The sequence below is a fragment of the Oncorhynchus keta genome, chromosome 7 (genome assembly GCF_023373465.1).
Source record: "Oncorhynchus keta strain PuntledgeMale-10-30-2019 chromosome 7, Oket_V2, whole genome shotgun sequence".
Taxonomy (NCBI): domain Eukaryota; kingdom Metazoa; phylum Chordata; class Actinopteri; order Salmoniformes; family Salmonidae; genus Oncorhynchus; species Oncorhynchus keta.
Window position 1 is genome coordinate 49,295,218 of NC_068427.1, and position 24,315 is coordinate 49,319,532.

At 40.1% G+C, this 24,315-nt stretch overlaps 1 protein-coding gene across 1 annotated transcript in view; it reads right to left on the bottom strand.

Moving 5' to 3' along the window:
• LOC118386420 (speckle-type POZ protein-like A) overlaps positions 1-24,315 on the bottom strand; it is an 87,367-nt gene that overhangs the window by 10,755 nt on the left and 52,297 nt on the right. The window contains exons 3-10 of the mRNA XM_052523145.1: positions 21,978-22,099; positions 21,672-21,788; positions 21,549-21,568; positions 21,377-21,391; positions 19,617-19,744; positions 12,029-12,206; positions 7,665-7,720; positions 7,434-7,556 (exon numbers count right to left, since the gene is read on the bottom strand). Of these exons, the coding sequence (XP_052379105.1) occupies positions 7,434-7,556; positions 7,665-7,720; positions 12,029-12,206; positions 19,617-19,744; positions 21,377-21,391; positions 21,549-21,568; positions 21,672-21,788; positions 21,978-22,099 (759 nt within the window). The remainder of the gene's footprint in view (positions 1-7,433; positions 7,557-7,664; positions 7,721-12,028; positions 12,207-19,616; positions 19,745-21,376; positions 21,392-21,548; positions 21,569-21,671; positions 21,789-21,977; positions 22,100-24,315) is intronic.

The following is a 24,315-nucleotide window of genomic DNA, read 5'->3' on the forward strand; positions in this document are numbered from 1 at the left end:
CATGTTGTGTATATGTGGGGGTATTGAACATGTTGTGGATACGTGGGGGTATTGAACATGTTGTGGATATGTGGTGGTATTGAACATGTTGTGTATATGTGGGGGTATTGAACATGTTGTGGATATGTGGGGGTATTGAGCATGTTGTGGATATGTGGTGGTATTGAACATGTTGTGGATATGTGGAGGTATTGAACATGTTGTGGATATGTGGTGGTATTGAACATGTTGTGGATATGTGGTGGTATTGAACATGTTGTGGATATGTGGTGGTATTGAGCATGTTGTGAATATGTGGTGGTATTGAACATGATGTGGATATGTGGTGGTATTGAACATGATGTGGATATGTGGTGGTATTGATTATGTTTTGGATATGTGGTGGTATTGAACATGTTGTGGATATGTGGTGGTATTGAACATGTTGTAGATATGTGGTGGTATTGAGCATGTTGTGGATATGTGGAGGTATTGAACATGTTGTGGATATGTGGTGGTATTGAACATGTTGTGGATATGTGGTGGTATTGAACATGTTGTGGATATGTGGTGGTATTGAACATGTTGTGTATATGTGGAGGTATTGAACATGGTGATATGGTGGTATTGAGCATGTTGTGGATATGTGGAGGTATTGAACATGTTGTGGATATGTGGTGGTATTGAACATGTTGTGGATATGTGGTGGTATTGAGCATGTTGTGAATATGTGGTGGTATTGAACATGATGTGGATATGTGGTGGTATTGAACATGTTGTGGATATGTGGTGGTATTGAACATGTTGTAGATATGTGGTGGTATTGAACATGTTGTAGATATGTGGTGGTATTGAACATGTTGTAGATATGTGGTGGTATTGAACATGTTGTAGATATGTGGTGGTATTGAACATGTTGTGGATATGTGGTGGTATTGAACATGGGGATATGTGGTGGTATTGAACATGTTGTGGATATGTGGTGGTATTGAACATGTTGTGGATATGTGGTGGTATTGAACATGTTGTGGTATTGAACATGTTGTGTTGTGGATATGTGGTGGTATTGAATATGGGGATATGTGGTGGTATTGAACATGTTGTAGATATGTGGTGGTATTGAACATGTTGTGTTGTGGATATGTGGTGATATTGAACATGTTGTGAATATGTGGTGGTATTGAACATGATGTGGATATGTGGTGGTATTGAACATGTTGTAGATATGTGGTGGTATTGAACATGTTGTGGATATGTGGTGGTATTGAACATGTTGTGGATATGTGGTGGTATTGAACATGTTGTGGATATGTGGTGGTATTGAACATGTTGTGGATATGTGGTGGTATTGAACATGTTGTGTATATGTGGAGGTATTGAACATGTTGTGGATATGTGGTGGTATTGAACATGTTGTGGATATGTGGTGGTATTGAACATGTTGTGTATATGTGGAGGTATTGAACATGTTGTGGATATGTGGTGGTATTGAACATGTTGTGGATATGTGGTGGTATTGAACATGGGGATATGTGGTGGTATTGAACATGTTGTAGATATGTGGTGGTATTGAACATGTTGTGGATATGTGGTGGTATTGAACATGTTGTGTATATGTGGTGGTATTGAACATGTTGTGTATATGTGGTGGTATTGAACATGTTGTGTATATGTGGTGGTATTGAACATGTTGTGATATGTGGTGGTATTGAACATGTTGTAGATATGTGGTGGTATTGAACATGTTGTGGATACGTGGTGGTATTGAACATGTTGTGGATACGTGGTGGTATTGAACATGTTGTGGATATGTGGTGATATTGAACATGTTGTGGATATGTGGTGGTATTGAACATGTTGTGTATATGTGGTGGTATTGAACATGTTGTGGATATGTGGTGGTATTGAACATGTTGTGGATATGTGGTGGTATTGAACATGTTGTGTGTGGATATGTGGTGGTATTGAACATGTTGTGGATATGGGGTGGTATTGAGCATGTTGTGGATATGTGGTGGTATTGAACATGTTGTGGATATGTGGTGGTATTGAACATGTTGTGGATATGTGGTGGTATTGAACATGTTGTGGATATGTGGTGGTATTGAACATGTTGTGGATATGTGGTGGTATTGAACATGTTGTGAATATGTGGTGGTATTGAACATGATGTGGATATGTGGTGGTATTGAACATGATGTGGATATGTGGTGGTATTGATTATGTTTTGGATATGTGGTGGTATTGAACATGTTGTGGATATGTGGTGGTATTGAACATGTTGTAGATATGTGGTGGTATTGAGCATGTTGTGGATATGTGGAGGTATTGAACATGTTGTGGATATGTGGTGGTATTGAACATGTTGTGGATATGTGGTGGTATTGAACATGTTGTGGATATGTGGTGGTATTGAACATGTTGTGTATATGTGGAGGTATTGAACATGGTGATATGTGGTGGTATTGAGCATGTTGTGGATATGTGGAGGTATTGAACATGTTGTGGATATGTGGTGGTATTGAACATGTTGTGGATATGTGGTGGTATTGAGCATGTTGTGAATATGTGGTGGTATTGAACATGATGTGGATATGTGGTGGTATTGAACATGTTGTGGATATGTGGTGGTATTGAACATGTTGTAGATATGTGGTGGTATTGAACATGTTGTAGATATGTGGTGGTATTGAACATGTTGTAGATATGTGGTGGTATTGAACATGTTGTAGATATGTGGTGGTATTGAACATGTTGTGGATATGTGGTGGTATTGAACATGGGGATATGTGGTGGTATTGAACATGTTGTGGATATGTGGTGGTATTGAACATGTTGTGGATATGTGGTGGTATTGAACATGTTGTGGTATTGAACATGTTGTGTTGTGGATATGTGGTGGTATTGAACATGGGGATATGTGGTGGTATTGAACATGTTGTAGATATGTGGTGGTATTGAACATGTTGTGTTGTGGATATGTGGTGATATTGAACATGTTGTGAATATGTGGTGGTATTGAACATGATGTGGATATGTGGTGGTATTGAACATGTTGTAGATATGTGGTGGTATTGAACATGTTGTAGATATGTGGTGGTATTGAACATGTTGTGGATATGTGGTGGTATTGAACATGTTGTGGATATGTGGTGGTATTGAACATGTTGTGGATATGTGGTGGTATTGAACATGTTGTGGATATGTGGTGGTATTGAACATGTTGTGTATATGTGGAGGTATTGAACATGTTGTGGATATGTGGTGGTATTGAACATGTTGTGGATATGTGGTGGTATTGAACATGTTGTGGATATGTGGTGGTATTGAACATGTTGTGGATATGTGGTGGTATTGAACATGTTGTGGATATGTGGTGGTATTGAACATGGGGATATGTGGTGGTATTGAACATGTTGTAGATATGTGGTGGTATTGAACATGTTGTGGATATGTGGTGGTATTGAACATGTTGTGTATATGTGGTGGTATTGAACATGTTGTGTATATGTGGTGGTATTGAACATGTTGTGTATATGTGGTGGTATTGAACATGTTGTGGATATGTGGTGGTATTGAACATGTTGATATGTGGTGGTATTGAACGTGTTGTAGATATGTGGTGGTATTGAACATGTTGTGGATACGTGGTGGTATTGAACATGTTGTGGATATGTGGTGATATTGAACATGTTGTGGATATGTGGTGGTATTGAACATGTTGTGTATATGTGGTGGTATTGAACATGTTGTGGATATGTGGTGGTATTGAACATGTTGTGGATATGTGGTGGTATTGAACATGTTGTGTTGTGGATATGTGGTGGTATTGAACATGTTGTGTTGTGGATATGGGGTGGTATTGATTATGTTGTGGATATGTGGTGGTATTGAACATGTTGTGGATATGTGGTGGTATTGAACATGTTGTGGATATGTGGTGGTATTGAACATGTTGTGGATATGTGGTGGTATTGAACATGTTGTGGATATGTGGTGGTATTAAACATGTTGTGGATATGTGGTGTTATTGAACATGTTGTGGATATGTGGTGGTATTGAACATGTTGTGTTATTGAACATGTTGTGTTGTGTATATGTGGTGGTATTGAACATGTTGTGTTGTGGATATGGGGTGGTATTGATTATGTTGTGGATATGTGATGGTATTGAACATGTTGTGTTATTGAACATGTTGTGGATATGTGGTGGTATTGAACATGTTGTGTTATTGAACATGTTGTGGATATGTGGTGGTATTGAACATGTTGCGTTGTGGATATGTGGAGGTATTGAAGATGTTGTTGATATGTGGAGGTATTGAACATGTTGTTGATATGTGGAGGTATTGAACATGTTGTGGATATGTGGAGGTATTGAACATGTGGATATGTGGTAGTATTGAACATGTTGTGGATATGTGGTGGTATTGAACATGTTGTGGATATGTGGTGGTATTGAACATGTTGTGGATATGTGGTGGTATTGAACATGTTGTAGATATGTGGTGGTATTGAACATGTTGTAGATATGTGGTGGTATTGAACATGTTGTAGATATGTGGTGGTATTGAACATGTTGTAGATATGTGGTGGTATTGAACATGTTGTAGATATGTGGTGGTATTGAACATGTTGTGGATATGTGGTGGTATTGAACATGTTGTGGATATGTGGTGGTATTGAACATGTTGTAGATATGTGGTGGTATTGAACATGTTGTAGATATGTGGTGGTATTGAACATGTTGTAGATATGTGGTGGTATTGAACATGTTGTGGATATGTGGTGGTATTGAACATGTTGATATGTGGTGGTATTGAACGTGTTGTAGATATGTGGTGGTATTGAACATGTTGTAGATATGTGGTGGTATTGAACATGTTGTAGATATGTGGTGGTATTGAACATGTTGTAGATATGTGGTGGTATTGAACATGTTGTGGATATGTGGTGGTATTGAACATGTTGTGGATATGTGGTGGTATTGAACATGTTGTAGATATGTGGTGGTATTGAACATGTTGTGGATATGTGGTGGTATTGTATTGAACATGTTGTGGATATGTGGTGGTATTGAACATGTTGTAGATATGTGGTGGTATTGAACATGTTGTAGATATGTGGTGGTATTGAACATGTTGTAGATATGTGGTGGTATTGAACATGTTGTGGATATGTGGTGGTATTGAACATGTTGTGGATATGTGGTGGTACTGAACATGTTGTGGATATGTGGAGGTATTGACCATGTTGTGTTGTGGATATGTGGTGGTATTGAACATGTTGTGGATATGTGTAGGTATTGAACATGGTGTGTTTATGTGTTGGTATTGAATATGTTGTTGATATGTGGTGGTATTGAACATGTTGTGGATATGTGGTGGTATTGAACATGTTGTGGATATGTGGTGGTATTGAACATGGTGTGTTTATGTGTTGGTATTGAACATGTTGATATGTGTTGGTATTGAACATGTTGTTGATATGTGGAGGTATTGAACATGTTGTTGATATGTGGTGGTATTGAACATGTTGTGTATATGTGGTGGTATTGAACATGTTGTGTATATGTGTTGGTATTGAACATGTTGTGTATATGTGGTGGTATTGAACATGTTGTTGATATGTGGTGGTATTGAACATGTTGTTGATATGTGTTGGTATTGAACATGTTGTGTATATGTGTTGGTATTGAACATGGGGATATGTGGTGGTATTGAACATGTTGTTGATATGTGGTGGTATTGAGCATGTTGTGGATATGTGGAGGTATTGAACATGGTGTAGATATGTGTTGGTATTGAACATGTTGTTGATATGTGTTGGTATTGAACATGTTGTGTATATGTGTTGGTATTGAACATGATGTAGATATGTGGAGGTATTGAACATGGTGTGTTGTTGATATGTGGTGTTATTGAACATGTTGTGGATATGTGGTGGTATTGAACATGATGTAGATATGTGGAGGTATTGAACATGTTGTGTATATGTGGGGGTGTAGGGATGTTATATGATGTACTGTTTTATCTTTAGCTCATTCAGAACAAACAGTTAACTGTTGTTTTATAGCTAATGGGGATCCCTAATAAACCCCAGGAAGAGTAGCTAATGGGGTTCCCTAATAAACCCCAGGAAGAATAGCTAATGGGGATCCCTAATAAACCCCAGGAAGAGTAGCTAATGGGGTTCCCTAATAAACCCCAGGAAGAATAGCTAATGGGGATCCCTAATAAACCCCAGGAAGAGTAGCTAATGGGGATCCCCAATAAACCCCAGGAAGAGTAGCTAATGGGGAACCCTAATAAACCCCAGGAAGAGTAGCTAATGGGGATCCCTAATAAACCCCAGGAAGAGTAGCTAATGGGGATCCCTAATAAACCCCAGGAAGAGTAGCTAATGGGGATCCCTAATAAACACCAGGAAGAATAGCTAATGGGGATCCCTAATAAACCCGAGGAAGAGTAGCTAATGGGGTTCCCTAATAAACCCGAGGAAGAGTAGCTAATGGGGTTCCCTAATAAACCCCAGGAAGAGTAGCTAATGGGGATCCCTAATAAACCCCAGGAAGAATAGCTAATGGGGATCCCTAATAAACCCCAGGAAGAATAGCTAATGGGGATCCCTAATAAACCCCAGGAAGAGTAGCTAATGGGGATCCCTAATGGGGATCCCTAATAAACCCGAGGAAGAGTAGCTAATGGGGTTCCCTAATAAACCCCAGGAAGAGCAGCTAATGGGGTTCCTAATAAACCCCAGGAAGAGTAGCTAATGGGGATCCCTAATAAACCCCAGAAAGAGTAGCTAATGGGGTTCCCTAATAAACCCCAGAAAGAATAGCTAATGGGGATTCCTAATAAACCCCAGGAAGAGAAGCTAATGGGGATTCCTAATAAACCCCAGGAAGAGTAGCTAATGGGGATTCCTAATAAACCCCAGGAAGAGAAGCTAATGGGGTTCCCTAATAAACCCCAGGAAGAGTAGCTAATGGGGATCCCTAATAAACCCCAGGAAGAGAAGCTAATGGGGTTCCCTAATAAACCCCAGGAAGAGTAGCTAATGGGGATCCCTAATAAACCCCAGGAAGAGAAGCTAATGGGGTTCCCTAATAAACCCCAGGAAGAGTAGCTAATGGGGTTCCCTAATAAACCCCAGGAAGAGAAGCTAATGGGGATTCCTAATAAACCCCAGGAAGAGTAGCTAATGGGGATCCCTAATAAACCCCAGGAAGAGTAGCTAATGGGCATCCCTAATAAATACAAATACACCATCTCCCCATAACAGTAGTAGTGAGAGAGAAGATAATTGTAGGGTTACATGATCTCCCCATAGCAGTACAGGGTAGTGGCAAATAAGCACGGCACAGAACGAAGGGTTACAGTGTCCTCACGTAATTCAAGCTCTGACACAGCATTTGAAACAGGCAGATAATTTATTATGACTATGACTTACTTTGTCAGCAGCTGCCAGCAGGTTGTCGGCCATCTTCTCCAGGTTGGGAGCTTTCCCTGTGTAGATGAATCCCATCATCTCCTTAAACACGCCTGGCTCCACATCACTGATGTCCACACGGTTCTGAGACAGGACAATAGTGTTTGAAATCCCTGTGTCCACTATGTGGAGTAAAGCGGTAGTATCTTTAATCTCTGGAACGGTCATTCAGGTAAATAAAACTAGACCCACCTTTTTACTCTCCTCCATCTCATGTTCAAACATGGCGTTAAAGACGGGGGATCTCGCTGTCAATCAAAGACAACAACAGCAGTAAGATTCGAGGCAAAAACCCCATAACATATTAACACATTTTCATGTTGCAGCTCCTGGCAATATTCAATTAGGGTCAGGGGATTAGAACCCAGGTACTGCTGGACGGAGAGTAAGGGAGATAGCCAGAGGGAGGGGAGGGCTAGGGTCAGGGGATTAAAACCCAGGTACTGCTGGAGGAAAGGTATTACCTGCTAGCATGGATTTGTGTGCCTTAAACTCCTGCCCTCTCACATAACGGGAACTAGTAGTTTAGTTGTAATGGTGCAGTAGTGGTGGTGTAGTAGTAGTGGTGGTGTAGTAGTAGTGGTGGTGTAGTAGTAGTGGTGGTGTCGTAGTAGTGGTGGTGTCGTAGTAGTGGTAATGGTGTCGTAGTAGTGGTGTAGTGGTAGTAGGGGTGGTGTAGTAGTGGTGGTGTAGTAATAGTGGTGATGTAGTAGTAGTGGTGGTGTCGTAGTAGTAGTAATGGTGTCGTAATAGTAGTGGTGGTGTAGTAGTAGTGGTGGTGTCGTAGTAGTAGTAATGGTGTCGTAATAGTAGTGGTGGTGTAGTAGTAGTAATGGTGTCGTAATAGTAGTGGTGGTGTAGTAGTAGTGGTGTAGTAGTAGTAGTAATGGTGTCGTAATAGTAGTGGTGGTGTAGTAGTAGTAGTGGTGGTGCAGTAGTAGTGGTGTAGTAGTAGTAGTAATGGTGTAGTAGTAGTGGTGGTGTAGTAATAGTGGCGGTGTAGTAATAGTGGTGGTGTTGTGGTGGTGTCGTAATAGTGGTGGTGTAGTACTAGTGGTGGTGTAGTAGTAGTGGTGTCGTAATAGTGGTGTAGTAGTAGTAGTAGTAGTGGTGCAGTAGTGGTGGTGTAGTAGTAGTGGTGGTGTAGTAATAGTGGTGATATAGTAGTAGTGGTGGTGTAGTAGTAGTAGTGGTGGTGTAGTAGTAGTAGTGGTGTAGTGGTGGTGTAGTAGTAGTGGCGGTGTAGTAGTAGTGGTGGTGTAGTAGTAGCGGTGGTGTAGTAGTAGTGGTGGTGTAGTAGTAGTGGTGGTGTAGTAGTAGCGGTGGTGTAGTAGTAGCGGTGGTGTAGTAATAGTGGTGGTGTAGTAATAGTGGCGATATAGTAGTAGTGGTGGTGTAGTAGTAGTAGTGGTGGTGTAGTAGTAGTGGTGGTGTAGTAGTGGTAGTGGTGGTGTAGTAGTAGTGGTGGTGTAGTAGTAGTGGTGGTGTAGTAGTAGCGGTGGTGTAGTAGTAGCGGTGGTGTAGTAATAGTGGTGGTGTAGTAATAGTGGCGATATAGTAGTAGTGGTGGTGTAGTAGTAGTAGTAGTAGTAGTGGTGTAGTAGTAGTAGTGGTGGTGTAGTAGTAGTAGTGGTGGTGTAGTAGTAGTGGTGGTGTAGTAGTAGCGGTGGTGTAGTAGTAGCGGTGGTGTAGTAATAGTGGCGATATAGTAGTAGTGGTGGTGTAGTAGTAGTAGTAGTGGTGTAGTAGTAGTAGTGGTGGTGTAGTAGTAGTAGTGGTGGTGTAGTAGTAGTGGTGGTGTAGTAGTAGTGGTGGTGTAGTAGTAGTGGTGGTGTAGTAGTAGTGGTGGTGATATAGTAGTGGTGGTGTAGTAGTAGTGGTGGTGTAGTAGTAGTGGTGGTGTAGTAGTAGTGGTGGTGTAGTAGTAGCGGTGGTGTAGTAGTAGTGGTGGTGTAGTAGTGGTGGTGTAGTAGTAGTAGTGGTGGTGTAGTAGTAGTAGTGGTGGTGTAGTAGTGGTGGTGTAATAGTAGTGGTGGTGTAGTAGTAGTAGTGGTGTAGTAGTAGTAGTGGTGGTGTAGTAGTAGCGGTGGTGTAGTAGTAGTAGTGGTGGTGTAGTAGTAGTAGTGGTGTAGTGGTGGTGTAGTAGTAGTGGTGGTGTAGTAATAGTGGTGATGTAGTAGTAGTGGTGGTGTCGTAGTAGTGGTAATGGTGTCGTAGTAGTGGTGTAGTGGTAGTAGTGGTGTAGTATTAGTAATGGTGTCGTAATAGTGGTGTAATAGTAGTAGTGGTGTAGTAGTAGTAGTAATGGTGTTGTAATAGTAGTGGTGGTGTAGTAGTAGTAATGGTGTTGTAATAGTAGTGGTGGTGTAGTAGTAGTGGTGTAGTAGTAGTAGTAATGGTGTCGTAATAGTAGTGGTGGTGTAGTAGTAGTAGTGGTGGTGTAGTAGTAGTGGTGTAGTAGTAGTAGTAATGGTGTCGTAATAGTAGTGGTGGTATAATAGTAGTGGTGGTGTAGTAATAGTGGCGGTGTAGTAATAGTGGTGGTGTTGTGGTGGTGTCGTAATAGTGGTGGTGTAGTAGTAGTGGTGGTGTAGTAGTAGTGGTGGTGTCGTAATAGTGGTGGTGTTGTGGTGGTGTCGTAATAGTGGTGGTGTAGTAGTAGTGGTATAGTAGTAGTAGTGGTGGTGTAGTAGTAGTGGTGGTGTAGTAGTAATGGTGTCGTAATAGTGGTGTAGTAGTAGTAGTAGTAGTGGTGCAGTAGTGGTGGTGTAGTAGTAGTGGTGGTGTAGTAATAGTGGTGATATAGTAGTAGTGGTGGTGTAGTAGTAGTAGTAGTGGTGGTGTAGTAGTAGTAGTGGTGTAGTGGTGGTGTAGTAGTAGTGGTGGTGTAGTAGTAGTGGTGGTGTAGTAGTAGCGGTGGTGTAGTAGTAGCGGTGGTGTAGTAGTAGTGGTGATATAGTAGTAGTAGTGGTGGTGTAGTAGTAATGGTGTAGTAGTGGTGTAGTAGTAGTAGTAGTAGTGGTGCAGTAGTGGTGGTGTAGTAGTAGTGGTGGTGTAGTAATAGTGGTGATATAGTAGTAGTGGTGGTGTAGTAGTAGTAGTGGTGGTGTAGTAGTAGTAGTGGTGTAGTGGTGGTGTAGTAGTAGTGGTGGTGTAGTAGTAGTGGTGGTGTAGTAGTAGCGGTGGTGTAGTAGTAGCGGTGGTGTAGTAGTAGTGGTGGTGTAGTAATAGTGTTGGTGTAGTAATAGTGGTGATATAGTAGTAGTGGTGGTGTAGTAGTAGTGGTGGTGTAGTAGTAGTAGTGGTGGTGTAGTAGTAGTGGTGGTGTAGTAGTAGTGGTGGTGTAGTAGTAGCGGTGGTGTAGTAGTAGTGGTGGTGTAGTAATAGTGGTGATATAGTAGGTAGTAGTAGTAGTATTGTAGTAGTACTAGCAGTAGAAGTAGTGTATTAGTGGTGTAGTAGTAGTGGTAGTGTAGCAAAAGTTTAGTAGCTATGTATTAGTAGCAGTGTATTCGTTATGTAGTTGTGTAGTAGTAGTAGTGTAGCAGTAGTAGTATTGTAGTAGTGGTGGTGTAGTAGTGGTAGTATTGGTGTAGTAGTTGTAGTAGTGTATACGTGATGTAGTAGTAGTAGTAGTGGTGTAGTAATATTATTGTGGTAGAAGTGTAGCAGTAGTTAAGCAGTGGTTTAGTAGAAATAGTGTTGTAGTAGTAGAAGTAGTAGTAGTAGTAGAAGAAAAGTATTGGTGGTGTAGTAGTTGAGTAGCAGTAGTTTAGTAGTGGTGTAGTAGTAATAGTGTATTTGTGATGTAGTAGCAGAAGTGTCGCAGTAGAGTAGTAGTAGTAGTAGCAGTTTAGTGGTGGTGCAGTAGTAGTGGTGTTGTAGTAATAGTGTATTAGTGATGTAGTAGTACTGTAGCAGTAGTTTAGTAGTAGTGTATTAGTGGTGTAGCAAAAGTATTGTAGTAGTAGTAGTAGTAGTAGTAGTAGTGTAGTGGTAGTGTAGCAGCAGTTTAGTAATGTAGCAGTAGTGGTGTAGTAGTGTATTAGTGATGTAGTAGTACTGTAGCAGTAGTTTAGTAGTAGTGTATTAGTCTTGTAGCAGTAGTTTAGTAGTGGTGCAGCAGTATTGTAGTAATGTAGCAGTAGTTTAGTACTGTTGTAGTAGTGTATTAGTGATGTAGTAGTACTGTAGCAGTAGTTTAGTAGTAGTGTAGCAGTAGTATTGTAGTAGTGTATTGGTGGTGTAGCAGTAGTGTAGTATTGGTGTAGTAGTAGTAGTAGATGTATTGTAGTAGTAGTAGTAGTAGTGTTGTTGTAACATAAGTAATGTCTTGGTGTAGTAGTAGTAGTAGTGTATTAGTGATGTAGTAGTAGCAGTGTAGCAGTAGTTTAGTCGTAGTGTATTAGTGGTGTAGCAGTAGTATTGTAGTAGCAGTAGTAGTATATTGGTGGTGTAGTATTAGTAGCAGTGTATTAGTGGTGTAGTAGTAGTAGTGTAGCAGTAGTTTAGTAGAGGGTATTCGTGGTGTAGTAGTAGTAATGTAGTAGTCTTACCTGCCAGGATGGATTTGTGTGCCTTGAACTCCTGCCCCCCCACATAGAGGGAACAGTCAGTGAAGCGGGAACACTGCCACAGGTTCCCCAGGTCATCTGACAGCTGGCACTCTGGTACCTTCAGCATGTTCATGTTGGACTGGCCAGAGATGTTCACAGAGTCCTGCACCACACTCACCTGTAATATAATATAACATACAATACATTATCTATACATTTACATTATCAATACTAAATCATGCTGGGCTGGCCAGAGATGTACGACAGAGTCCTGAACCACATTCATCTTTAATTTTTTAAATTTTTATTTCACCTTTATTTAACCAGGTGGCCAGTTGAGAACAAGTTCTCATTTACAACTGCGACCTGGCCAAGATAAAGCAAAGCAGTGTGACACAAACAACAACACAGAGTTACACATAAACAAACGTACAGACTATAACACAATAGAAAAAGTCTATATACAGTGTGTGAGGATGGTAAGGCAATAAATAGGCCATAGGAGCGAAGTAATTACAGTTTAGCAGATTAACACTGGAGTGATAGATGAGCAGATGATGGTGTGTAAGTAGTGATACTTGTGTGCAGAAGAGCAGCAAAGTAAATAAAAACAATATGGGGATGAGGTATGGGGATGAGGATGAGGTAGGTAGATTGGATTACACCTAGAATATAATATAACATACAATACGTGATCAATACAGTATCCATACATTATCTATACATTTACATGATCAATACTAAATCATGTTGGACTGGCCAGAGATGTACACAGAGTCCTGCACCACCCTCACCTAGAACACAATACATGAATCTATACTAAAACACAAGTACTATGTGGACGGACACAATAATAGATGGTTTGGAGAGAACTTCTGAAGCCTTGAGCACACTGCAGGCCTTAATGCTCAATCAGTTTTGGAATACTGACTGTCCAAACAGCAAGTTAAAAGTGACATGGCTACGCTAGTTGTCAGAGTAATGATATGTGTGTGTGTGCGCGCAGAAATGTAGGCTGATCGGTTGTGGTGCTCCTGCTTGCTGTCACTCAGAAGTTATGTTGCAGCCCAAGTTACAATGTCATGGACATTTTCCAGTTGCTTTGAATGATCAAAATCAGTGTAAGAACGCTTTTTTTTTTTTCATATCAGAGGATATGATGGTCCTTTTTGGGCGGCCACAGCAGTCAACTCGCTTGCTAGGTATAGCGTTTTAGATTTCTAGCACATTCGCTCATTTGAAAACAAATAACAAGCTAGTTAGCTATCACAAGTTATTGTCAAACTGTCAACAGAGTAGCTAGCAAGCAACAAGATATGCCAAATAACAGTCTAAAAACCACTTGAGTTCAAATAAATAAGATTTGACCATTCTGACAAGTTGCATGGACAGCAATCAGATTTATATCGGATTTCAAACCACTGAAAGTGGCTTCTAACTGCTAATGTGAACAAGGCTTGTTTTTGCATAAAGAGGTCTAATACAACAGGAAACACAGCACATTGGAACCCAAATTAAACAGCACATTGTAACCCAAATTAAACAGCACATTGTAACCCAAATTAAACAGCACATTGTAACCCAAATTAAACAGCACATTGTAACCCAAATTAAACAGCACATTGTAACCCAAATTAAACAGCACATTGTAACCCAAATTAAACAGCACATTGTAACCCAAATTAAACAGCACATTGTAACCCAAATTAAACAGCACATTGGAACCCAAATTAAACAGCACATTGGAACCCAAATTAAACAGCACATTGGAACCCAAATTAAACAGCACATTGTAACCCAAATTAAACAGCACATTGGAACCCAAATTAAACAGCACATTGTAACCCAAATTAAACAGCACATTGTAACCCAAATTAAACAGCACATTGTAACCCAAATTAAACAGCACATTGGAACCCAAATTAAACAGCACATTGTAACCCAAATTAAACAGCACATTGGAACCCAAATTAAACAGCACATTGTAAACCAAATTAAACAGCACATTGGAACCCAAATTAAACAGCAGATTGGAACCCAAATTAAACAGCACATTGTAACCCAAATTAAACAGCACATTGAAACCCAAATTAAACAGCACATTGTAATCCAACAAATTACCTTTCTGAAATGCTTAATTAATGAGAGATATTCCATCATCAATTTGAATGTAATTTGTTTATGAAATTGCCATTTTCACTGAAAATGTTAGACCTGGCTGCAAACCTTGTCAGGCAAACTGGCAATTATTCCTAGCTGTATTCAGAAAAATGCTAATTCATTGGACACTTCATTTAATTGTCCCTCAAAAGAGACGTTTCAGAAAACACTGAAGCTGTGTTCAAATACTAATATTAACCTCACTATTTGCGACGTGAATTGAGTATATAGTAGGCTTATTGGTCATAGCATGGATATAGTTAGTATGCCAAAAGCTCCTGGATGTCGTACGACATTTACATTTGCCTGGACGTCATCCTACAGTGGACACTAGTTCCGTGCTTTTAGGACACATAATGCAATTCTTCAGAAAGTGGGCGTGGCTTCAATGTTTTCAGATTTGAAGAAAATGGCGGAAAATATGTAGCCGAAGTCCGACTTGAGTGGATACAAATCCATTGCTTTAACTAATTATGACAAATGTTAAGAAAATGTTGAGCAATGGAATGAAGTAATTACTTTTCAAATAAGTTACGTTAAACTTTATGTTGGCTACGCTGTCCCTACGCACATACAGTGGGGGAAAAAAGTATTTAGTCAGCCACCAATTGTGCAAGTTCTCCCTCTTAAAAAGATGGGAAAGGCCTGTAATTTTCATCATAGGTACACTTCAACTATGACAGACAAAATTAGGAAAAATATCCAGAAAATCACATTGTAGGATTTTTAATGAATTTATTTGCAAATTATGGTGGAAAATAAGTATTTGATCACCTACAAACAAGCAAGATTTCTGGCTCTCACAGACCTGTAACTTCTTCTTTAAGAGGCTCCTCTGTCCTCCACTCGTTACCTGTATTAATGGCACCTGTTTGAACTTGTTATCAGTATAAAAGACACCTGTCCACAACCTCAAACAGTCACACTCCAAACTCCACTATGGCCAAGACCAAAGAGCTGTCAAAGGACACCAGAAACAAAATTGTAGACATGCACCAGGCTGGGAAGACCAAATCTGCAATAGGTAAGCAGCTTGGTTTGAAGAAATCAACTGTGGGAGCAATTATTAGGAAATGGAAGACATACAAGACCACTGATAATCTCCCTCGATCTGGGGCTCCACACAAGATCTCACCCCGTGGGGTCAAAATGATCACAAGAACGGTGAGCAAAAATCCCAGAACCACACGGGGGGGACCTAGTGAATGACCTGCAGAGAGCTGGGACCAAAGTAACAAAGTCTACCATCAGTAACACATTACGCCGCCAGGGACTCAAATCCTGCAGTGCCAGACGTGTCCCCTTGCTTAAGCCAGTTAATGTCCAGGCCCGTCTGAAGTTTGCTAGAGAGCATTTGGATGATCCAGAAGAAAATTGGGAGAATGTCATATGGTCAGATGAAACCAAAATAGAACTTGCTTGTTTGTAGGTGACCAAATACTTATTTTCCACCATAATTTGCAAATAAATTAATTAAAAATCCTACAATGTGATTGTCTGGATTTTGTTGAAGTTTACCTATGAGGAAAATTACAGGCCTCTCTCATCTTTTTAAGTTGGAGAACTTGCACAATTGGTGGCTGACTAAATACTTTTTTGCCCCACTGTATATCCACAGTAAAACGAGTACTATATCAACATAACCTGAAAGGCCGCACAGCAAGGAAGAAGCCACTGCTCCAAAACCACCATAAAAAAGCCAGACTACGGTTTGCAACTGAATAAGGGGACAAAAATCATACTTTTTGGAGAAGGTCTGTTTTGGGGAAGGTCTATTTGGCCATAATGACCATCGTTATTTTTTTTATTTTACCTTTATTTCTACTTTTTTTTAATTGTACCTTTATTTCTCTAATTGAGATAATATCTCTTTTCCAAGAGAGACTTGGTCCAATAGCAGCAGGGGGAACAACGTTTCAGACTAAACAACTTACATACACTAAGTTTTGTTTAATGTTGTGTTAGTGTATGTAAACTTCTAACCCACTGGAATTGTGATACAGTGAATTTTAAGTGAAATAAATTGTCTGTAAACAATTGTTGGAAAAATTACTTGTGTCATGCACAAAGTAGATGTCCTAACCGACTTGCCAAAACTATAGTTTGTTAACAAGACATTTGTGGAGTGGTTGAAAAATGAGTTTTAATGACTCCAACCTAAGTGAATGTAAACCTCCGACTTCAACTGTACGTAGTCAATGGTAGGCTTCGAGGGGACTCCTACGCTAGGTACACCTATAGCTAATCAGTAGACTACTTTATCACGGACCCCAACCCAGTCTCCCAGAGCGTTCACAGTCAACCCACTGATATCAGATCACAGCAAAATCACAGTCTACTTTTGTATTTGTACTTATTATGGATCACCATTAGGGGGGGGGACTCCCGAGTGATGCAGCGGTCTAAGACACTGCATCTCAGTGCCAGAGGGTTCGATTCCAGGCTGTATCACAACTGGCCGTGATTTGGAGTCACATAGGACGGCGCACAATTGGCCCAGCGTCGTCCGGGTTAGGGTTTGGCCGGTGTGGGCCGTCATTGTAAATAAGAATTTGTTCTTAACTAACTTGCCTTGTTAAATAAAGGTTAAATAAAAAATGTAATTAGCTGCTGTCAAGTAAGCAGCTACTCTTCCTGGAGTCCAGCGAAATTAAGGCAGTTTATACAATTTTAAAAACATAACAATGCATTCACAAATTTCACCCCAATTCCACCACTACCACATATTTACAGTACAAAACCCATGTGTACGTGTGTGTATAGCCGTATGTTATCGTGTGTGTATAGTCGTATGTTATCGTGTGTGTATAGTCGTATGTTATCGTGTGTGTATAGTCGTATGTTATCGTGTGTGTATAACCGTATGTTATCGTGTGTGTGTCTATGTTTGTGTTGCTTCACAGTACTCGCTGTTCCAGAAGGTGATGTTTATCTGTTTATAAATCTGATTCTACTGCTGCATCAGTTACCTGATGTGGAATAGAGTTCCATGTAGTCATGGCTCTATGTAGTACTGTGGAATAGAGTTCCATGTAGTCATGGCTCTATGTAGTACTGTGTGCCTCCCAAAGTCTGTTCTGGACTTGGGGACTGTGAAGAGACCTCTTGTGGCATGTCCTCTTGGGGTATGCATGTGTGTCCGAGCTGTGCGCCAGTAGTTCAAACAGACAGCTCGGCGCATCAACATACCTCTCACAAATAGTACTAATGAAGTCAATCTCTCCTTCACATTGAGCCAGGAGAGATTGGCATGCATATTATTAATGTTAGCTCTCTGTGAACATCCAAGGGCCGGCTGTGCTGCCCTGTTCTGAGCCAATTGCAATTTTCATAAGTCCCTTTTTGTGGCACCTGACCACATGACTTAACAGTTGTCCAGGTGCGACAAAACTAGGGCCTGTAGGACCTGCCTTGTTGATAGTGCTGTCTAGAAGGTAGGAACTAGGGCCTGTAGGACCTGCCTTGTTGACAGTGCTGTTAAGAAGGTAGAAACTAGGGCCTGTAGGAGCTGCCTTGTTGACAGTGCGGTCTAGTAGGTAGAGCAGCGCCTTATCATGGACATACTTCTCCCTATCTTAGCTACTGCTGTATGAATATGTTTTGACCATGACAGTTTACAATCCAGGGTTACTCCAAGCAGTTTAGTAACCTCAACTTGCTCAATTTCCACATTATTCATTACAAGATTGAGGTGTAGTGAATGATTTGTCTCAAATACAATGCCTTTAGTTTTTAGAAATATTTAGGACTAACTTATTCCTTGCCACCCACTCTGAAACTAACTGCAATTCCTTGTTAAGTGTTGCAGTAATTTCAGTCGCTGTAGTAGCTGGCTTTACACAAAGCCAGTGGCATGTCATTAGTAAAGATTTTAAAAAGTAAGGGGCCTAAACAGCTACCCTGGGGAATTCCTGATTCTACCTGCTATTATGTTGGAGACGCTTCCATTAAAGAACACCCTCTGTGTTCTGTTAGACAGGTAACTCTTTATCCATAATATAACAGGTGGTTATAATGCCAAAACACATATGTTTTTCCAGCAGCAGACTATGATCGTTAAATGTCAAAAGCTAAACTGAAGTCTAACAAAACATATTTTTACCATCAATTTCCTGAACAGAGCTATGCTCAACCATTATGCATCAAAGCTAAAGGAACTGAATAATATTAAGAAATGCTATAGATGAAAGGAAAGTAGTGTGGAAACCTACCAAAAAAACAATTGGGCAAACAACAAATTCCATCCCTTTTAGACAACTTCTTGGACAAAAAAATGCCACTGTAATAGTGAAGGTGTAAACTTGGGAGTAGAGAACCTAAACAGTATATTTGACCTATCAGCTTCAAATCAAATCAAACTTTATGAATTACCTGTTGCACAACATTCGGCGCAGGTATTGGGAACTGTTTCGCCATAAACTTGCGCCAAACGTTGTCATTCATAAGTTTACCTAAGTAGTTAGATGGTTTGTCATTAATAGATAGACATGCCTCTAATATCCGTACATTATTGACCCGTGACTGATAATTTTGAAGTACGTTAGTTAAAACCGTCTATTTAAGTCGGCAATAGAAAAAATGCCTGTCTATCATGTTCCTTGATTGGGTAAAGACGAACCGTCACTCCAAAACTAGTGGACCAATGGAGATTTATTGTCTACGCATCCCTCTAAACCCCGCCCTTCACGGAGAAATAATGCCAACACTCACAATCAAACAAACTGGCAGTGAAAACAAAGAAACAGACATCGAAAGCAAAGATATGAGTAGCGTAAACAAAGGGTAGTGCATGCAGGCAAGAGCGTAGGCAAAATGTATTCAATAGGATTGTTTGCAAAGAAAGTTTAACCAAAAACTATTTTTGTATTCGCTTGGAAATATATATTTTTTAATCGTCTGTCATAGTGTTTTGCTCTCGCTTTAAAATGATTTGCTTACAAGTTTTGGGGTTTTGCATTTGATGTCTTATTTTTGTTAACAATTCTATACATTTTGCTTTCGAATGTTTGGTTTTTGATTTCAACATCCATTATTTCACCTGTCCTCGAAAACATGTTTACATTCTCAACTTTATTTTTCATCCCGATTTAGTTTATTTTGAATTCAATACATATGGTGTGAATTTGACCGCATACCATGTAGACTGTCAAAGAGCATACTAAATAACTTCACCCTACACACACACACAAAAACTAACATTTTGAAACCAACTTCCCCCTAAAGCTAGGACAGAAGAGTCCATGCCCATCTTCTGAAAACATCTAAAACCCTACCTCTTCAAAGAGTATATTCCCCCCTTACCATCTCTGACTCTGCTTACTATGACTGTGATGTGTGGTTGTCCCACCTAGCTATCTGAAGATGAATGCACTAACCGTAAGTCACTCTGTATAAGTGTCTGCTAAATGACTCAAATTAAATGTCTTACCTCACAGAACAGGGTGAGTTTGTCATCAGGTAACAGCCCATTGGCTTCATCAAGCAGGAAATCTCTTCTAATAAACTTTTTGAAGCCCCAGTCTTTCCCCTGGACAAACCGATAGGCTCTTTGGCTTTCTGCAGGGAGGAGGAAGAATCCAAAACACACTTAGTTTGTGTCTATAAGGCTCTAACGAGGAGAATACAAGTAAATAGTATGTTATTTGAATGATGTGTTGGGGATGAATCAGCATTAGTTAGGTAACATAGATAAGATGTTTTATCTTCATTATATGCTTGTGAGTTACTTGTCATTTAGAATGTATCTTGTTGTACTATAGTGGTGGCCATTTGCAGTTATCCTTTCTCTGTCCTGGGTTCAGTTACTTGGGCCGCAGAAGGGAGAGGTCAAGCTTGTCGTCATGTGTAAACTTATATATTTTAAACCATGTGAAGGGATGATTGAGGGGGAACCAATTATCTCTTGGCTCCACAATGTCTGTGTACCAGTCACTCCCTACTTTTCCCATCTGGGAGAGGAGGATGGCAGTGTCTGGAACCATTCTATGTTCCCTCTCTGGTTGCCCTTATCTTGACCAAGAGGCTCACTTTCCTCTCCGTGAGCTTGTCCAGAATGGTTTGTATTTGGGATGGGAGTGTCTAAAATGACAATTGACATATATCATTGGGTGAGGTAATGTCTTGGTACCATTTTGTACCAAGAACGAGATAAGAGCTTTGTTTAGGAGACCAAACGGAACGATAATTTATAGCCAATGCTGTCTGGCTATGGGATATTCCTGTCTGAAGTAAAGTCTTTCTTTGTGTAAGTTCCTAAGACCTGTGGTTTGTCATGTCGACTAAGGGTGGGTGGATCTTTGCTATAAAAGATCTCAGTTGCCATTATGTTTGCCACTCTCAACTTTTCATTAAAGATACTGAAATGTTGAAAGTCAAAATGCTATTGCAAAAGCTTAATTATTATTAAAGGTGAAGATGAAGCATAACTCTGACGGGTGTGTGATTTGCTCTCTCATCATTTGGTAATTAAGGACATTTCCACGACAGATGATACCCATAAAGTAACAGTTTGGTTTGTTACTAACCCATAGCTTTAGTCTCTTCTCTTAGGGTTAGGGTTAACCCTAACCCGTAAAGTAACATAGTTGTAGACTGTCTGGTCTGTTACTAACCCATAGCTTTAGTCTCTTCTCTTAGGGTTAGGGTTAGGGTTAACCCTAACCCTTAAAGTAACATAGTTGTAGACTGTCTGGTTTGTTACTAACCCATAGCTTTAGTCTCTTCTCTTAGGGTTAGGGTTAGGGTTAACCCTAACCCTTAAAGTAACATAGTTGTAGACTGTCTGGTTTGTTACTAACCCATAGCTTTAGTCTCTTCTCTTAGGGTTAGGGTTAGGGTTAACCCTAACCCTTAAAGTAACATAGTTGTAGACTGTCTGGTTTGTTACTAACCCATAGCTTTAGTCTCTTCTCTTAGGGTTAGGGTTAGGGTTAACCCTAACCCTTAAAGTAACATAATAATAATAATAATATAGCCATTTGTAGACTACAGTTGTAGACTGTCTGGTTACTAACCCATAGCTTTAGTCTCTTAGGGTTAGGGTTAACCCTAACCCTTAAAGTAACATAGTTGTAGACTGTCTGGTCTGTTACTAACCCATAGCTTTAGTCTCTTCTCTTAGGGTTAGGGTTAGGGTTAACCCTAACCCTTAAAGTAACATAGTTGTAGACTGTCTGGTCTGTTACTAACCCATAGCTTTAGTCTCTTCTCTTAGGGTTAGAGTTCAATAAGTAAAACTTGAGACTGTCTGGTCTGTTACTAACCCATAGCTTTAGTAGCTTTAGTCTTTTGGACAACTAACAAGAAGTAAATACAGCTTAGGGTTAGGGACAGATAAATCATAGTTTGCTTTCATCATAACCCAGTCCTTTTGGGTTGACCCTCTCAGACACCTGGTCTGCAGGAAACAGGGAGGAGGAACCAAACAGAATATTAGTTCAGGGTTACTAACCCATAGCTTCAGTCTCTTCAGTCTTTTATTCACAAAGAAAACTTGAACTTTGCTCTGACTTCACTTTTTGGACAACTAACAAGAAGTAAATACAGCGACAGATAATCTTTGCTTTCATCATCCAGTCCTTTTGGGTTGACTCTCAGACACCTGGGCAGGAAACAGAGGAGGAACCAAACAGAATATTAGTTCAGCGGAGGCTGTATCACTTCAGTCGTTATTCACAAAGAAACAACAAGCTGTTGAGATCAAGATGATACTCTTTCTCCTGACTATAAGCAAGTTATATAATAATAATAATAATAATATATATATGAGCAAGTTGTAATGAAAGTTTACCATTTCATCTTGTCATTGGGTCCAGAGGAGAAGGTGGAACTCTTTAAGACCTCCCCCATCTCCTCTCTACAGAAACTGAAGTTGTTGATGGTCCACATGTAGGAGAACTTGACTACTTTCACCTGAAACAAAAAGGCAACAATCACAATGCTTCCATCCACTTCAAAAGACAACCTTTCTTTTTGATTTAGATCCTGTGATGCAGTTGGAATCAGTTGCTGGGACTGCTAGTCTCTGTCCAGTGATCCTGCCAACCAAGGCCAGGTCTGAGGAGCTATTTGGCGTAGCAGCTAGCCTAGCTGCTAGCTAGCGGGGTTTCCTTGAGGGCTTGAACACAGCCCACAACGCGGTTAGCCATCGTGGCTGGGACTGGGGATTGGGTTTATGGCTGACTAGTTCCCTGCTGTTTGTTGTTTTCCATCTTCCCTGTGACCTGCCCTGTCTGGAACTGAGAGGAGTAACAGTATAACCTACGTTGCTATAGCTACCATGACAAAGACCAAAGCCAGTGGGAGTATCGTTGAGGACAGTGGTGTCTATCATTTTTTAAACAAACAAAAATAGTTCTACAAGCATTTGTTACAACAAGAAAATTGCTTCAAGTGTTTTGTCCAAATACTGGTGGATTCTACTAATAAAAGAATGGACGACCTGACCAGAGAGGTCCAGGACCTGAAGAACAGTTTGCAGTTCTCCCAGGATCAGCTCAATGAGTGGAAACTGGAGAACAGCAAAATGACAGCAATCTGTAAGCCACTGAGAGAGTTCAAGGCGGAACAACATGGTTGAGGATAAAGTGAGGGGAAATGGACCACAGGAAGTTTGAGGTGGAACGCGAACACAGGACTGTAAAACCCACCACTATCCAGGTGACAGGCCCAGGCCGATAGTGGTCAAGTTCCTGAGATTGAAGAACAAGGTAGCTGTTCTTTAAAGAGCCAAGAACTTGAGAGGAACATATATCTTCCTGAAAAAGGACTAGCCTGAAAACGAAGAGGAAAGAACTTATCCCAGCCATAAAAGCTGCCAGAGTGCGTGGGGACATTGCTTACATCCATAATCACAGGCTCATTGTCCACCCTCCCGTCCAGAAGCCAGGACGGGATGAGAAAGCCAAGTCTATGGGTTCATAGCTTCAACTCCGCAGCACACACACTTACAGACACTAACTGATTAATGGACTGCTGAATGTACATTTTTTTTCTCTTGCTTTGTTTGCTCTTTTCAGTGTTAAGTCTAACTCTGATAAGCTACCCAGGAAAGGGCTTCAAATAGCCCATATTAATATATGTAGCCTTAGAAATAAGGTTCATGAAATCAATAACTTGCTAACACCACATAACATTCATATTACCTGCTATATATATATATATATATATATATATATATATATATATATATACTGTATATATACAGTGGGGAGAACAAGTATTTGATACACTGCCGATTTTGCAGGTTTTCCTACTTACAAAGCATGTAGAGGTCTGTAATTTTTTATCATAGGTACACTTCAACTGAGAGACGGAATCTAAAACAAAAATCCAGAAAATCACATTGTGTGATTTTTAAGTAATAGCTTAGTGCCTGTTTTTAAAAATCAAAATGTGTTTTTTGGGCAGAAATGCCTGGAACATGTGAACTTTCATGTGCCTTAACATCAAACATCTATAAATACGAATAAAATTGTTAAATTAAGCGCCTACTTGGTTTAGCCACAGAAAAAGTTAGCAACCTTCCCGCTAGCCATGATTGGCTTAGGGGCTGGACATGCCGAGAGATGAGTTTGGATTGGTCTACCATATAGCACACATCTGTCTATTGGACCTGGTCATTATGTTTAGGTAATCATTTCTAACGCTGCTTTAAAAAATATATATTGTTTAGTGATACTGCATAAACCTAATGTCAAGTTAAAGTACTGTTAGCTAGCTAATGTTAGCAGGCTGGCTTGCTAGCTAACATTATGTGTTTGCTCCCCACTTTCTGGAGGACCGAGTTTTGAAATCAGTGGAATTCGAGTATGATAACTAAGGAGATGGAGAAAACACCAGTCTGGATTACATCGTCTAACTAAGGCAACCATGCATGGCATCAGACAGGAGACCCGTCCAACCATGATGTACTCCAGCCACTTTAATAATGGGAGTTGATGGGAAATTATGTAAAATATATCACTAGCCACTTTAAACAATGCTACCTAATATAATGTTTACATACCCTACATTATTCATCTCATATGTATACTGTACTCTATATCATCTACCGCATCCTTATGTAACACATGTATCACTAGCCACTTTAACTATGCCACTTTGTTTACATACTCATCTCATATGTA